We start from the raw sequence: 16,047 nt of genomic DNA, 5'->3' as shown, positions 1-16,047 counted from the left end.
GGTCCGGGAAGATCCCACATGTCGCGGAGCAGCTGGGCCCGGGAGCCATGGCCGCTGAGCCTGCGCATCTGGAGCCTGCGCATCTGGAGCCTGTGCTCCGCAACGGGAGAGGCCACAACAGTGAGAGGCCCACGTACCGCAAAATAAAAAAAAATAAAAAAATTTTTTAAAAATGAAGATTTATTCTTATAAGGCGCGATAACGGAAACCTCAGCGTGGCATTTGAGGCACGCTACCCGGCCTGCAGGTATTCACCCCAGGTCACGTGCCCAAGGGCAGTGGCTGGTAGGAGGCCGTGGGTTCCAACAAAGCCACATCACACACCTGTAAGGGAGACGGCTGGAGACCACATACAAATAGCACGTGTATTTAAAAGCCAGCCCTGAAAACTTCCCCCGACTCTTACTTTGTCATCAGCCAGGGCCATGCAGACAGCCTGTCCACTCTGTGCAGGGAGAAGGGATGCACCAGGCAGGAAGGGGTCAACAGGGGGTCAGAGCAGAACAGGCCTTGGACCCTGACTCCTGAGCTCCCAAGCAAGGCCACTGCCCCACCCAGGACGGGACTGGATGTGGGTCCAGGGAAGCAACGTCACACCCCAAGAGCCCCAAATCTTCTATCCTCCCAACTGGAGGGTGAGGGAGATGGGAAGGGGCTTGTAAACATGTAAACAGACATTACTGATAATCACAACATTTGAAGGATGCTTCTAATTTTTAAATGTAAATGTGTGAAACAGACTGCTAAAATGCCACTGTTTACAAAAATCATTTTCTTACCTTCTCTCCAGGTTTGGGCGACTGCTGCAACTTCTCATAATCTTTCTTAGTCTCCAAAATTTTTTTGACAAGTCCTCCTGTTGAAAACCAGTGGTTTTATGTTAAAGTGATTCTCCGCCCTAAGAAGCTATCCTGTTCTAAAGGGGTGGGGGGCTGGGGGTGAGGAGGGATACTTAGTTCTTATCCTTTCTCTCTCTATACTGAAACGGCTTCAGATAATCATTGTATGATAAAAGGTCAAAGCAATTCTCTCAGCCTATTGTAGACTAAGTACAAATACTTTTTTTATATTGGGACAAGTCATCAACTTTTTTTTTTTTTAAAGGATTACTCATGGCATAAATATCATATGAAAAACCATTTGAATATATCTTGTTTGGTACATTTGACCTTGGAACTATGTGAATATTTTACATAAGGGAATATTTTACATAGATAAAACAAAATTAAATCAAAAATTTCAAAGCCTAAAACTTGAAAGCAAAATGAAACTATAAACGTAACAGTATCGAAACCTTGAAGCATCATGAACTGTTAGCTCATGTTTGAAATCGTGTATCCACTGAATCAGAAGTTGGAGCAGTGTCACAATCCGTGCTCTGCAGGACTGAGACCCAAGGAAGAAGAGGTTCATCTGAAATCCTGAAATCAGACCTGCCTCCTTCCCCTTGACCCTGTTCCTGCCCCACCCCCCGTTACAGCTATGCAGGCCAAACACACTTATCATCACGTCCACCTTCTCCCATCATGCCTTGCAACCAGAGCCCTAAGACCCTGGAGGTACATCAGAGAAAACCCACAGGAGCAAATGCCTCCCTTTTTCCAGTTCTGAGGGACCATGAAGCAAATATCATGAAAGAGTCCCTTCTAATTGCTCCTTGAGGACAGAAGTGATGGTGACTTTTTCATTTTGGTTTTTTGCTTTTGTTTCTTAATTTTTTATAAATAAATAAAAAATAAACATTAAGTGTCATGCTGGCAAGCATAACCGAACAGAGAAGAATTGGTTGTACATTTCTAATGGGATATGCACTAAGAACAAAAAGGCAAGCAGATCTGCCGAAAACGATCCTAAGGTGTTTCCAGTAATCATGTTGTTGTTAACCACCAGTGGTGTTGCTCTAAATCGCTGTGAGTGCACAAAGTAGGGTAAAGACATGAACAGCTACTGCTGGGGGGAGCCGGGATTGGGGCACGAGACAGGAAGGAACGTACCTGCAAAAATAAAGAACTTAGGAAGAACCCTGCAATCATAAACCTAAGTTGGAAATACCAGTACAAACTCAGGATATACTTTCCTGCAAAAAAAATTAGAAAACCCCCAGAAACAATGACCAACCCAGAAGCAAGTTGCAGCCAGGCTCCTTAGAGACACGGGGCAGGAAATACACAAAACGAGTCTGAAACATCTGTCCTACCATAAACAAGGAAGCTACAAAGTCCACTGGGACGTGTCAAAATGCCCCCACGGTCAAACACTGGACAATAGAACATCAAGGAGAAAACTGAGATGGACTGAAATGGAACACGTCAAGCGTGTTAAAAACCATGACATCATACAGACATCAAGCGCTTGCTTCGGCAGTACATACACTAAAATTGGAACGATACAGAGAAGATAAGCATGACACTTGTGCAAGGATGACACACAAATCCGTTCCATGTTTTTGTAAATCAGCTACTCCAATAAAAATTAAAAAAAAAAAACAACCCACCACCACCACCAAAGCCCTCATTAGTCACCCCTGAAGGTGCCAGGAGACAAATGCACTATTAACAAAACTGATCAATGAAGGGGAAGCACGAAGCTGGGCCTCGGAGCGGCAAATTCCTGCAGAGGGGAAGCCTCACAGTGTGGAGATTGCCAACCAAAACGTGCTGGAGCGGGGACGGGGCGGGACGAGAATGGTCACTGTCCCCACAACCCTCATGAAACAACAGACTTAGACCAACCTTCAAGCACAGAGACGGGCAGGTGTGATGAAGAACCAACACCACTTGTCAAGTGTTCTTGCCCGAAAAACCTGAATCTGACCAAGTCTCTAGAACCAATTTACAGGAACCGAAGAACATGGAAGAAACCCACAACACTGGGGTGTGACAAGCAACACCCAACGGTGAGGAACTCTGCTGGACAACCGACCAGCCTCTTCAACAAATAAACTACAAGGGGGACGGGGTGGTAGGGGACCTACAGGCTAAGAGCGGATTCAGAGTTAGATCCACCAGCTGCAAACACAGGGACCCTATTTGGATTCTGACTCGTACAAACTAGAAAAAAAACACACAAAACCACTGGGAAAAAAAACAGGCATTTGATGATATTAAGGAAGGACTGCTTTTTTTATATATAATAATGGAGTTACGGTTCTGCTTTTTAAAAAAGAACATGTTTATGGCAAGAACGATGCTCTCCAGGACTTGAAAGCAGTCGGTGGAGACTGAGATCAGACCAGATGACCGCTCACCGCAAAAGCTCACGACCGTCAGGGGCTCACGAGGCTATTCTCTCTGCTTCTATAAATGTTTGAAACCAAAGAAGACATTGTGCTTGGGAAGAAAACAATATGACACAACTGTCGACCTGGGAAGGACTTCAGGGGTCATCCAATCCCACAGTCTAACCGTGCAGAAAAGAAGTGATGTCATCCCCACAACTGCCTACGGCTGCCCTCTGGGGTCCTGGCCACCCCCCGCCCCCCAGCAGCTTCCATCGCCTCCCAGAATAACCCACACACGGAGGAGGCATCCGTGCCCACGGCATCCCATCTACTGCTACTCAGACCCCTGACCAAACCCTGGCAGACAAAGCTCATTTCACCAGATCCTTTCACAACACACGGAGCAGACACACGTGTGCACACACAACCCCACGACTCACCATGCTTCTCATCTTCTAATTCCACCGCCTGTACCTGAGCAGGAAAGGAAGGAGAAGAAAAGGAGATTCAGATTTGTTGGAATCTCAAACTCATGCTTGCATGCATCTCAGCAGAGGTGACAAAATTAAAGATGGCAGAGAACTAACTGAAACGCTGGAGGAAAATTCCGTCTACACAAATCTCTAAGCTGGAGAATTAATTCCAGTGCTGTTTGAGTGTGATTATTAAACATACACTGTGGCTGACCCACCATTTCAAGCTCTGACATCTCAGAGAGCTGGGGGGCAGCCTCCACCACAAACTGGTCGGCGTCCTCATTGTCAGAATTCTGTGACTCTACGATCACATTTGAGACGGTTTTACCACTTCCTGTCCTAAATGAAAAGAAATCAGATTAAATTAGAAACATTCTCCAGGTCCTAAATGAAAAGAAATCAGATTAAATTAGAAACATTCTCCAGGTCACACATCCTCATCAATCCCAGCGTCTGGAACTGTGTCTGAGGTTCCCTGAGAGGAGGCCGGAGCTGAGACGCAGTCTGCGAACATGCAGTCTGCGAACATGCAGTCTGGAGAAAGACGCCAGGCCCTGCCCCACTGTGCCACCCCGCCCCACTGTGCCACCCCGCCCCACGCCGTGCCCTCCTTCCAGCCGGGCTCGCTGCGGGACCAGCCCTGGGCCTGCAGCCCCTGTCCAGGAGAGGCCCGGTCTCCCAAGTCGCAAATCTCAGGGCAGGGGTGGCACTCACTGGTGGCCCTGCTGGCCAGTGCCACCCCAGACCCTGCTCCTTGGTCTCTCGCGGGAACACAGCAGCCTCCTCGAGGCCCCTCATTTGGCTGCTGGGCGCTGTCCCTGACCTACGGCCCCACCCAGCACCCTCACTTACACACCGCCTCTCCCCGAGGGCCTGCCATCATTCTGGACCAGTCCGATGTCCAGGGGCTCCTGACCTGGTCTCCCTGGTAACTGCCTCCATCCAAGGGCTCTCTCCTGCCTCCAGTGGCCACCGCCAGAACTGCCCCGCCTACTGTCACCCGGCGGCAGACCACCACCAGCTGCCTGCCGCTTAGGCACTGACTTCTGCTGCGCCTGCACTTGGACCACAGCCCCCAGACCCCAACACTCCACGGCTCCCCACCAGCCCCTCCTGCCCTCATTTCTTCCCTACCAACCTGACACAGTCACGCTTCAACAAATACCCTTCAGCCCCTGCCACTCTCTCTCCAGCGCATGTACACACGCATGCACACACACCCTTCGGTGGGATGGGAGGTCCAGAAGCAGTCCCTGCACTTGGGTGTGAGCTCTCAACACAACACCCGCTTCCCACTAACACCTTCGGCTCCACCCCCAGGGTCCTCAGACACTCCCAGCCGCCCGTCCTGCCCCACCAGGACCGACCCTGTCTCGTCCTTGGTCTTCCACGCCCTCTGTACACCCCCGTCCGGCCTACATCCCACCACTTCCAGCTCCCAAAACCCTCCCCCACATCCTTCCCCTCAGCAAACCCTCTCCATCCTCACCCTCGTCCCCGAATGCTGCCGCCACGTGCCTGCCCTGCGAGGCCTTCCTCCTTCTGGCCTCCGACCGCCAGGTCCCGAGGAGGGTTGAGGTTTTCCTTGGGCTTATGGAGGCTTCCAGATCTTTCTCCCTAAAATCTCCCAACTCTGAATCTCATGTTGTCAGAGATTCCCCGAGAATCAGAGTCTCGCCCTGAACCCCATTATGAGTGCCGCCATCTGCCAATCCCGGGCCTCACCCCTGCACTCCAGGCTCCTGGCTTCACTCTTGAGGATTTCAAGGGCTGAGAAATCACTCCCAACGTGATGCCTTGTCACTGCCACTGACAGCAAATGCTTAACCGCGGATCCAAGCACCCACTCTGTGGCCTCCCCCACCCATCTTCCCAGCTCTGGCTGGAGAACAAAGTCCACGCGATGCTGAGCCATCACTCCACCCCACGTGCCCTGGGAAGCACGCCACAGACCTCTGGGGTGGGGCTGCCTGTCCTCCACAGGACGTTCAGCAGCATCCTTGGCTCCAAGCCCCAACTAGAGGCCAAGGGCCTCCCCTGCACCTCCTCCCCAATCACGGTGCTACAAAACGCCCCCAGACGTGGCCCCGGGCTGGGGCGGCCCCCGGGTAGGACCTCTGCCCTCGCCCGTTCACCAGCCCCTCTCGTGGAGGACACTACCCACCACCTCCTCTCTCCTCTGAGCCCGGCCCCTCCTCGCCCAGACTCGCTGTTGGCTCAGGAGAAAGGTGAAGAGCCAGGGTCTCACCTCCTGGGATCTCACTCGCCCGCCAGCCCCCCGGCCTTCGCTGAGGCCGTTCCCTCCACACGTCCTGGCCCACCCAGGGGCTCTGTTCCCACAGTCCCCTCTCCCCACCCCGCAACGCCGGCATCTCCAGTCTCCCCCTCTCCACTGGACCATCCCCCGCACCAGAAAAATGTGCTAGCCGGCTCATCTTAAAAACAGAGACCCCTAACTTCCCTTGACATCGCGCATCCCTCCGCTTCCCCCGGCAACCATACGTAAAATACGTCTACGCCGCCTCCAGGCCCCGCCTCCCGGCCCCGCCTCCCGTTCCATCTGAAGCCTACTCCGACCAGCCTGTTTTCATCTTCCTAGTTTTTTGTTTTGATTTTCTGTACTGGATCCACAGGTAGATTTGTAAAATTTATAAAATCCCTGCCTGAGGCTTGTCTTTATACTGCTGATGACTTTCTGACCACCTTTTTTTTAATTTTTGTGCAATTAAGCCTTTAAATTTTTTTATCCTATTTTTCCCCTAATTGTTTTTATGCTTAGAAAATCCTCTATGTAGAGATGGGGGCAATCCACCTTCCCCGTAACTGTAAAGACATAACTGTACGAGCACGAACACCTGTGTTTTCCCTCACTTCTATCTGAAGTGTGAGGCACGCACGAGGTTTGAGGTCACGCTCTACCCCGGGTTCTCTTTTACTCCACAGCAAGTGCTCCCTGCGCCGTCTGCTGCCCGCTCCGCCCCCGTCTCTCAGCACACGCACCATCCTCACCCATCCCTGTCCCACCAGCGCCAGGGAAGCCCTGCCCCTCGGTGCCAACGCGGATTCCAGGGCCTCACCTGTCCGTCGTCGGCACCTCCGCACTCTCCGGCCGCCTGACCCGGGGAGGCGCGGGCCGTGCGCTCCCGGGCCGAGGTATCCTCCTGAAAAGGGATACAAAACACTTGCACATTTCAAAGTGGACAGATGAAAACCCACATTAATGTCAATGCTAATTTCCAGGCCACCATCAATACGCCAGTTAGGACACAGCCTGCAGAATAGTAAGAACGTTCCATTAACCTGACAAGTCTAAAAGTATCCATCTTCTAATCTTACATTCTCGTTAATTTTAAGGTACAAAAAGTCGTAACCTAACCATCAGGAATCAAACCATGACATGATTTAGCCTTAGGAAAATTTCCCTAAATCTCTAAAACATTCTACGTGAGTTAGTTACACCTCAGGAACAAGAAAATTAAACAGTTTTTGCTTTCTTTGTACACACACTTCCTCACAATTAAGCCCAAGCATTACATGAGCTGTGGAAGGTACGGAGAGGAGCAGGGCAGCTGCCCGGGTGGGAACCAGAGCACACGAACCTGACGGCGCCTGGGAGCTCGCCTGGCAGCTCGGAATTCTCCGGCACCTCACACTTCTCCTGGCCAGAAGGTCCAACGTCTCCTTCTGGACAGGCAGCAAGCCAACCAGCAGTTCACAAAGAAAGAAACAAACAACTAGTAAATCTATGAAGAGACAGCAATCAAACAACTGCAAATATAAATGAGCTTTTTTTCATCTATCATTTTGATGAAGTTCAAACAGACACCTGATATCTAAATGTGGGGGGAGATCTGGGGAAACGGGCACACTCAAACCCTGGGAATACAAACTGGTTTAACTTCTCCAGAAACAGAATATAAAAAAGGTAGGTCAATCGAGTCAGCAATTTAACTTAAAGGAAATACAAGCTAAGGAAAGAAGCGGACACGTGTAACCTCGTGTCAAGACGCTCACCCATCAGCATTTACAACAGTGACAGACACTGGGAAACTTCAGGGAACTGCGGTTTGTGAGACCCTCGTATAAACCAGTCGTCATGTTAACGTATGTATCATCAGTAGAGTAGGGTAACGTATCTGATCATTACACACACAGGCGGGCGAGTTACGAGCAGGGGCACTGCCGGTGCTTTCCATTTTCTTCTCCATAGTTTTCTGCATTTTTAAGGTTTTTCACTTTGGCTCTATACCATATTGTTTTTATAATCTGAATAAAGTTTTCTTCATTTTGATAAATATTTAATCAGTAAATAATAAGCCCAAGCTATAATATTAAGACAATTAAATTTACTCTTACTATTTAAAGTAAAAGGACTTTATACATTAGAAAATAGTAAAATCAGAACTTGATTATTGGAAATACAGTTTACACTCAGGAAGAAATTCTGAAATGTATTCTTTTGAAACATATTTTCATAAAATATGAAAATTAAATCTTAACTTGTTGTAGTTATGTTTCCTTAAGTTACTTTCAGTAATATAATTTGTAAAACATAAATCTGAGAGTACATGTTAGTAACTATACACACGTACACAATTTACACACCAAACAGATTTACTTAAGGCTATTCTTTACCTGCATCACTAGGAGAATCACCTAAAAAAAAAAAAAAAAAAAAAGGTACATCAGAAAATCAACTTCTGTGTTAGGAAACCTCAGTATATTAAATGAGCAGAACAGGGTTAGAGAGAAATACATAATTAATAATTTCGGATGTCTACTGGGGAAAAAAGGGGTCATTTCCTCATAGCCTTTTTTCTAGTTTCCTACTGCCACTGCTTTATTTTCAAAGAGAGAAAGACAAAGAACAAACAAAACTATGAATCAGAATATGTTATTACGTGGAAACAGGAAGCAGCGATGAGAAGAAAGTGTATCCATCAAAGAGATGAATGAAAGAAACAGAAGAGGGAGAAGGTGACAGAGGCTCGAAGCCACGGATGGACTGACTCCATGTGTGGGACGAGCCAGGGGTGAACTGGCGAACACACCTTGGGGCATTTTCCAGGCTCTGGATGGAAGCAAACCAGAGCCCGTCTTACATAACTCAGCAGCGAGTGTTTCTCCATCAGCTCCTAAATTAGAAGAAAGTGTTTCTGCCCCACACAGGCCTGCCTTGGCACTCTTCCCCCAGGACCCTTTCTCTTCAAGTGCCACTTTATGGGGACAAATGTGACCGACGCGGCCACAGTCAACGAGTGAAGCATTGCAGGGGTGGGTGGACCCAGGAAGGTCTCTGTGTTACACTCCTAAAATGCATGAACACGTGTGCAGAAGACCCAAAACTCCCTGGATTCAGGTGAGGGCCTGGACAGACACCCCCTGGGGATGGGCCCAGCTTACCCTCAGGACACACAGATGTGACAGACAAGCGCCCCTCAGACCCCGGAGCTGTGCACCGGTGGGGGGGACCTCGAGCACTTTGGGTGGCCTGTGGACGCCGTGGTCAGAGCCACAGAAATGCTGCCCCAAAGAGGGCGGCTCTAGGGGTGGGGGCGGGCCCGCTTAGGGCATCGGGGGGACCCGGGAGCCCTCCAGGACTCCATCTGTGTGGGACACAGAGCCTCCCGGAGGTCCCGCCCCACAGAGGGACAAGGTGAGGACAGGCCTGGGGAGCGTGGCTCCAGACAGAGCCTCTGGAAGACGGGGTGATGGGGGCTGCCCGGGAGGACACACAGCAGCCACAGCCGCCCTCCTTGCTGCCCTGTCGCCAGGTGCGCGGAAAAGAGACCAGCGTGAGAGCCGCTGGGCCCCCGGGGCCCCGACGCCACACCTCCAGACTCTCTCCAAAGCCCATGCCCTCGGTGTCGCTGGGGACAGGCCGTGGGTCCCGGAAAGGTGGCTGAGTCACGAGCTGATGCCCAGGTGGTGAGGGCACACGGCAGCCCCGCCCACAGATCAGCCCGGCCCCTGGGCGCCCCGTCCTCATGGATGCCCAGGTCCTCTGCGGCTCCACCTCCTCCCCAGATCCCGGGGCCGAGGCGGCCCGGACGTGCAGGCGCTCTGTCCCCCTCGGATCCCTCGTCCCAGGTGAGCGCACCCTCACAGCCAGCCGCGCCCCCCTCTGAGCTCTGGAGCCTGCCCTCAGGTGTCTGCGTGCCTCGAGACTCTGCCACCCCCCTCTCCTCCGCCACTCCACAGGCCGCTCTCGCCTCTGGACCACGCGCTGCTCTGCCCACGTGGAGGCCATCTGAGTAGGGCTTAGCCACTCATCGTAAAAATGCCATTGGCTTCCTGCTGCGAAGCTCCCTGACGTGGCCACTGGCCCCAGCTCTCACCCCTGCCCCTGCCCAAAGGCTCTCCCTGACCCTCCCCGAGAGAGTGCAGAGTCCCTCCCCCCAGCACCCCTTAGGGCACCTACTGGCTTCTGCCCACTCATGCACTCACTGCCTTAGGGCCGAGCACACAGTAGGCCTTCAACCAACATTTTCTACTGGAACAAACTGACAAATGTCGGCCCTCACCTGGCCATGCCCCTGCTACCCCGGTCCCAACACGCTGCACCAGGCCCAGCACTGGGGCACGCACAACTCACGTGCCAGGGGGCACGTGCACCCCTCCATGCTCAAAGGAGCTCCAGGGCCTTAAAAAGCAAATGCTGAACGTGGACTTTTACCACGACTTTTTTTTTTAACTGCTGAGAAAAATTATGCCAAAAGCAGAACCCCACTGAGGCGGGACTTAAGACACTCAGAGAACATCACAGACAGAAAAGTCACAGTCGTGACAGCGCTCTGAGCTGCTTAAAAGTCCTCTTTGGACCTGAAACCTGGGGGATGCAGCTCGGCCTCTGGGACCCCCAGCAGCGACTGAGGCTTGTTCCTGTCGTCCCGACACCCCGGGCTTTCCCACAGTATCTCAGGAGGAACACTGGGGACACAGGAGAGTCTGCTGCCATCAGGCAGTGACTAGAAGACGCTTTCTAGTTTCTGTAAAAAGGCAAAAGTGAGCCATTTGCCACGTTCGGTCCTGATGGTGCGGAGAACGAGGGACTGGACTCTCTGGGGGTGTCAGAGACTCAGGGAACCTGTGGTTGCAGCCATGGCCTTGGGCTGAGAGGCATCCACACAAGCACGCCACATCTGGGGTGCCGGGTCTCCCTCACGGGACAGGAGTGGTTGACACGGGGCCCCCTTCTCACCTTTCTGCTTTACTGCTGGCTCTGGCTCAGCACTTTCTCGCTGCAGACTAGATGAATTAGCGTCTGAAACACTAGCTGAGTTAGTATTAGCTTCCTTTGTTCCTGATGTAAGACAGTTAAATGGGTTATTAAGACAGAACTGGTCATCAGCGGCACCTTACTTATCTGTGCTTCCCCACCGCAAGCTTCCCAAGGATGACCCAGGGCAGCTTCTAGAAAACGCACCTAGAACACTCCTCCCAGGCCTGGCTCTGGGATCAAGAGAGCGCGAAGGGACACCCAGACGTGAGCAGAGCCCGCCCACGTGGCCCAGGCAGAGGCCTGGGCTCCCACAGCCAAAGCACCCTGGCCCCCCATTTCCAGGACCACCCGACACTACCAGTCTCCCCTCATCTCCCCACGACAGCCAGGCCTGGGAGTCACAAGCTGCAAATAGGTTGCAACTTCAGGAAAGCAGGAGGAGAAGGAAAAATATTTCTGGCCTCATGCACAGCCCTAGACGTGCCAAAAGCTCCCAAACACTTGTCTCCCGATTACTGACTCATATGCGAATGTTTATAAAAATGGAAAAAAACACCAAATACCTGAGAAATAAAACATTTTTTCCTAGTAAAAATGAAAGGATGGGTGCTGGGGGAACAGATTTTGAATTGTGGCAGGACCCAGGGAGGAAACCTGACCCATTACTAAAGGACCCTCCCACACACTCTCTAAAATGGATCCGGAGGCAAAAATAAAATTAGGAAAATGTTCCCTTTCCTGAAACATGATCTTATACTTTCTTAAAAGTACTCAAAGAAATAGTTTATGTCGGAATTAAACTGTCACTAACTATCAGAGGACTGCTTGACTTTACGTAGCGCAACTACATAAAATAGACAACATATAATTTTCTGAGGAAATTTTTTTTTTGATCTGCAAAAACGATGCTGACTTAAACAGTCTGATTCATGTCTACAGTTAATTATTTATGATATCTCATAGGACCAACAAGAAATACCATTAAGTTCTAAAACAAACAAATCTAAACATAAGTATAAGTTAGGCAGCTGTAGATTGTCAACTTTAGAAGAAAACACCGCAATAACTTTAAGTTGTCGTATGTTATCTGAAAGTATCAAATATTTTCTATATTGTACAAAACCCACCAGCACAGGAAGGAAAGTACAAATGCATTATTTCTGTCCATAGCTTGAGGAGACCAATGACACTCTACACAATTTTATCTCCTCAAAGCTCTTTCTTTCTTTACTTTTTTGAGAGGCCTATGATGGTCGTTTTAACGTTTCTAGTGGTATTCTTAAGTAAGGTGTACTAAGCCCCGAATTCACACAAACAGAAAGAACATAAAAACAGACTATCATTCACTAATAATACTTACAATCGATTCTTAATCAGAGGGCAGGTTAACCAACTTGCCAAGCAACAGCTTTTGAAACAGTAACGCACCCGTAAGAAATTAAAATGACCATGAATTGGAAAAAAAAAAAGTCAGCGCGTTAGCACCGTCTGCGGGGTTAGCGGCCACTGCTGAGCCCTGCAGGTAAGGACGCGGGCGGAGCACCGTGCCTTGAGGGGCTTCTCATCCCAGTAAGGTCACCCACGCAAAGCTGGGGGCACCGGCTGGGGCCACGGAGTCTGCACCAGCCACTCTCCCTGAAACTCACCAAGCAGCGCAGAGCCCACGGCACTGCACAAGCAGCTTGCTGTTCCGCCAGGCCTCTGTGCAAAGTTCAGCTGGACGGAGGTGCTGACTACATCTGAGGGTAAATGCAAATAACCAGGGTTTTTAAATGGGCGGATCTGCCTGGCCCAGTGACCAGCCTTAGCATCATATCATGGGATGCAGAGACACTAAGTGCATCCTGACAGGACATTAGGTAAAGGGCACAGCATCACCTACGTAGGGGTGAGGGAGAAGCAATCTCTTTAACCCAAATCTGATCAGGCCTTTAGATCTAACAGAAATACCGGGGGGCGGGGGGTGGTGCCATAAGTTAAATGACACCACGGGAGCAATCAGACAAACACAGAGGAGTGCTGTACAGGACAAGCAGCCTCACCTCTCCACAAAGTCAATGCTCTGGAACGAAGGTGGGGGAAGGGGGGCAGAGGGAACGCTGTACAGGACAAGCAACCTCACCTCTCCACAAAGTCAATGCTCTGGAACGAAGGTGGGGGAAGGGGGGCAGAGGGAACGCTGTACAGGACAAGCAACCTCACCTCTCCACAAAGTCAATGCTCTGGAACGAAGGTGGGGGAAGGGGGGCTGTTCCACATTCAAGAGGTTAAAGACACAAAGAGAATAATAAAAAACATACAGTGTGTTCTGGATCCTGATTTTTTTAAAAATAACATTGTTGAGACAATAAGCATGCAGACTGGGTTTTAGATGCTCTTGGGGAATGACAAGTCTGTTGGGTGCAACAGTAATTTTACAGCTATGTAGAAACATTTTTTCTTGAGGTGCATGCTGAAGTATTTAAATGGAATTATTTAAAGTATTAAAATATTTTTTAAATGCTCTGAAATATTTCATAAAGCTATGTCACCATAGATGAAGCAAATGCGTCAGAATGTGAGGACTACTGAATCTACATGAGGTACATGGGTGCGAGTCATTCTACTCTTCCTATGTACTTTTCATAATGAAAACGTCTAAACAATAAAACAAAATGAAATGAGCGAACCCGAGCAAAATGAAGACATGGATGGCGTAAGGTTCCGGGAAAACATAAGACGGCCAAACAGCTGTAGAAGGAGCAAGTCTCCTCAGACAGCCTGTGTGACAATGTGAGCAGGGGAAGAAGACGTTCATGTTTTGAGAAAGAAATGGATAAATTCCTTGTTGAATTCTTCAACCCACCTGCAAAGGCAAATGAGAACCACCAAGCCCAACCATTGTCCCGGGACACCCCAACAGTAACGCAGGCCGGCCAGGCCCTGGAGCAGTCGGCACGACCCGGCCAGGCGCTGGTCTGAAGCGCTGGCCAGGAGAGGAAGGGGGCTGGGAGGACAGACCCAGTGGCCTGGATCTGGAAGCCATAATCAATCTGGGAACTTAAGGAACCCTAACGACTGCTGGCAAACCCTGAATTCCGGAAGCAAAATGACTGCCAGTGCAGGACGACACTTGTGATGACAGGGACCCGGGGTGTGTGCAGTGACAGGACTCAAGGGAGGAAGGGTTTGCGGGGGAGGGAGGCTCACTAGGGCCACCCGGGGACAGGGAGCGCACAGGACTCTGCTGGCGGCCACCAGGTGGCGCCAGGCTTCCTTCTAATCTCCACAAAGCGCTCAACTGAGAATCGCCTGCTGCAATGCTCTGTGCTTCTTAAACACTGAGCTTTTATTATTTTCACACATGCAGATAAAGATCTATAAAGATCCATAAAGTCTAACATATGTCTAAAGAACTACCCCAATTTATTTTAAATCCAGCATACCATCTCAGAACAGCGCTGACTCACCCTGACTTGGGGCTCTCGGTAAACTTTACATATAAAGTGACGGGTACCAAAGCAATGGTGCACGACATGTCTGTGACAAGCCAGCCACTTCATGATCATCACCTCATTTACCCTCAAGGCAGGTCTTCTCACACCCGTGTACCCACGAGGAGACACTGGCTCAGAGGGCACACCTGTGCGGCTCGTTCCAGGGCAGCAGGTACGCAGGTTTGGGTTTGGATGCGAGGTGTGCCCACGTGGGCCGCCCAGGGCCTGCGCAGGGCAAGCCCTCACTCAAGCTTCGCCCCGCCCACTCCCCTCTCCTGCAGTACCAGGACTGCCCTGTGCTGCCCCCCACAGGACCCCGCCTGTGGCTGAGAAAAGCTCCTGCAGAAATGAAATAAACCATCACAAGATGCAGCTGAATTGCAACGGGCGTGGCCACTGAGAAGGGCATTTTCATCCGTAAGAACTCATTCTGTCCCAGTTGAGGTCGTTCGGTCCGCCCACACTGCTCAAGACGCAGATAAACCACACAGAGCTGACCTGCTTGGAAGAGAATAACCCCAGACCATCACTGCTGAACCAGCGATGGAGCAGACGGCTTGCAAACACACCCCTCTTAGAAAAGCAAAAACTAGTAAAGGGAGAACGCAAGTGCAGAAAGATGGGCTTATTGTTATTCTAGCTACAGTTACAGAATGTTAAAAAACCAGGTAGATCCGAGGCAAGTTCAGCCTAGAAAAATTTTTATCTTTCCCTGGAGGCAAGATTTACACTATTTTTCCCCTCAAATGTCACTCAAGAATTGCCGTATTTCTGAAGAATTTAGTTAAACATCACAGAAGACTCCATACAGTTACAATCTCGGATCATCCCACCGAAATTCCATATCCGTACGTCTAATCACCCGGTATCAGCAGGGTGAGGATGTGCACACGCGTCACACTGCCAGCCTCAAATGTAAAAGGTGTGCCACGGGGACACCTTCCCCGGGTGATCCGAGCAAGCACTTTAAAATAGTTCCTGTGGAGCATTTTCTTAACAGAACACAGCAGAGCACGCTGCAGAGCTGAAAGATAATTTCTCTAACTATCCACAACGCTTTTTAAAATTCCAGGAGTAAGATGAAGAAAGCATTTTGACTTAGATGCAAAGATGTTACACATAATAAAGCATGTAAAGGTTAACTTAAAGCTGAGTTAATCTTCTTTATCATAAAACTTAGCAAATTAAAGCAAACAGACTGTCAAGTCATTTCTGTTCTTCAGTACACTGTGGGAAAAAAGACATCTGATGAACATTAAAGTGGTTAGAAAAATAAAGAATAATGATAACCCCACTGAGATGTAAATATTTCATACCAAAGCGGTGAGGAATTTAAACTAAAGAAGATATTTTTCTTACCTATTTCGGAAGTTGTAGTTTCCTGATCTGGTTCATTATTTAATCCAGACACTATGGGGTCTAAAATTTTAGCTGAAATATCATCCTCCTTTCTTCCTGACATAAAACAGTGAACAACAGATTAAACTACTGCAAAGGTTTTCGCATTTGGTTGCTTTGGCTGGGATTTACAAGGCTTTATGCCAAGGTCACCAACTAACTGTCCCATCAACTCAACGGTCAACCCTCAGCCTCCACGGGACCCGTCTCGGAAGCGCTGGATAAGCCCCTCCCTCTCCGGAAGCCCCTGGCTTT

The 16,047-nt window shown here is 49.8% G+C and overlaps 1 protein-coding gene and 1 pseudogene across 2 annotated transcripts in view; one reads left to right on the top strand and one right to left on the bottom strand.

The window, feature by feature from the left end:
* TRAF3IP1 (TRAF3 interacting protein 1) overlaps positions 1 to 16,047 on the bottom strand; it is a 66,529-nt gene that overhangs the window by 36,073 nt on the left and 14,409 nt on the right. The window contains exons 8-15 of one of the 2 annotated variants that reach the window (XM_065880742.1): positions 15,754 to 15,849; positions 10,898 to 10,999; positions 8,332 to 8,352; positions 7,296 to 7,380; positions 6,774 to 6,857; positions 3,912 to 4,035; positions 3,661 to 3,694; positions 780 to 856 (exon numbers count right to left, since the gene is read on the bottom strand). In XM_065880742.1, the coding sequence (XP_065736814.1) occupies positions 780 to 856; positions 3,661 to 3,694; positions 3,912 to 4,035; positions 6,774 to 6,857; positions 7,296 to 7,380; positions 8,332 to 8,352; positions 10,898 to 10,999; positions 15,754 to 15,849 (623 nt within the window). The remainder of the gene's footprint in view (positions 1 to 779; positions 857 to 3,660; positions 3,695 to 3,911; positions 4,036 to 6,773; positions 6,858 to 7,295; positions 7,381 to 8,331; positions 8,353 to 10,897; positions 11,000 to 15,753; positions 15,850 to 16,047) is intronic. The other variant, XM_065880743.1, reaches the window with a different exon arrangement.
* Positions 2,349 to 2,448, top strand: LOC136126223 (U6 spliceosomal RNA; annotated as a pseudogene).

This window comes from Phocoena phocoena, chromosome 7 (assembly GCF_963924675.1).
Source record: "Phocoena phocoena chromosome 7, mPhoPho1.1, whole genome shotgun sequence".
In the NCBI taxonomy this organism is placed as follows: domain Eukaryota; kingdom Metazoa; phylum Chordata; class Mammalia; order Artiodactyla; family Phocoenidae; genus Phocoena; species Phocoena phocoena.
This window is presented reverse-complemented; position numbering and strand designations above follow the sequence as displayed.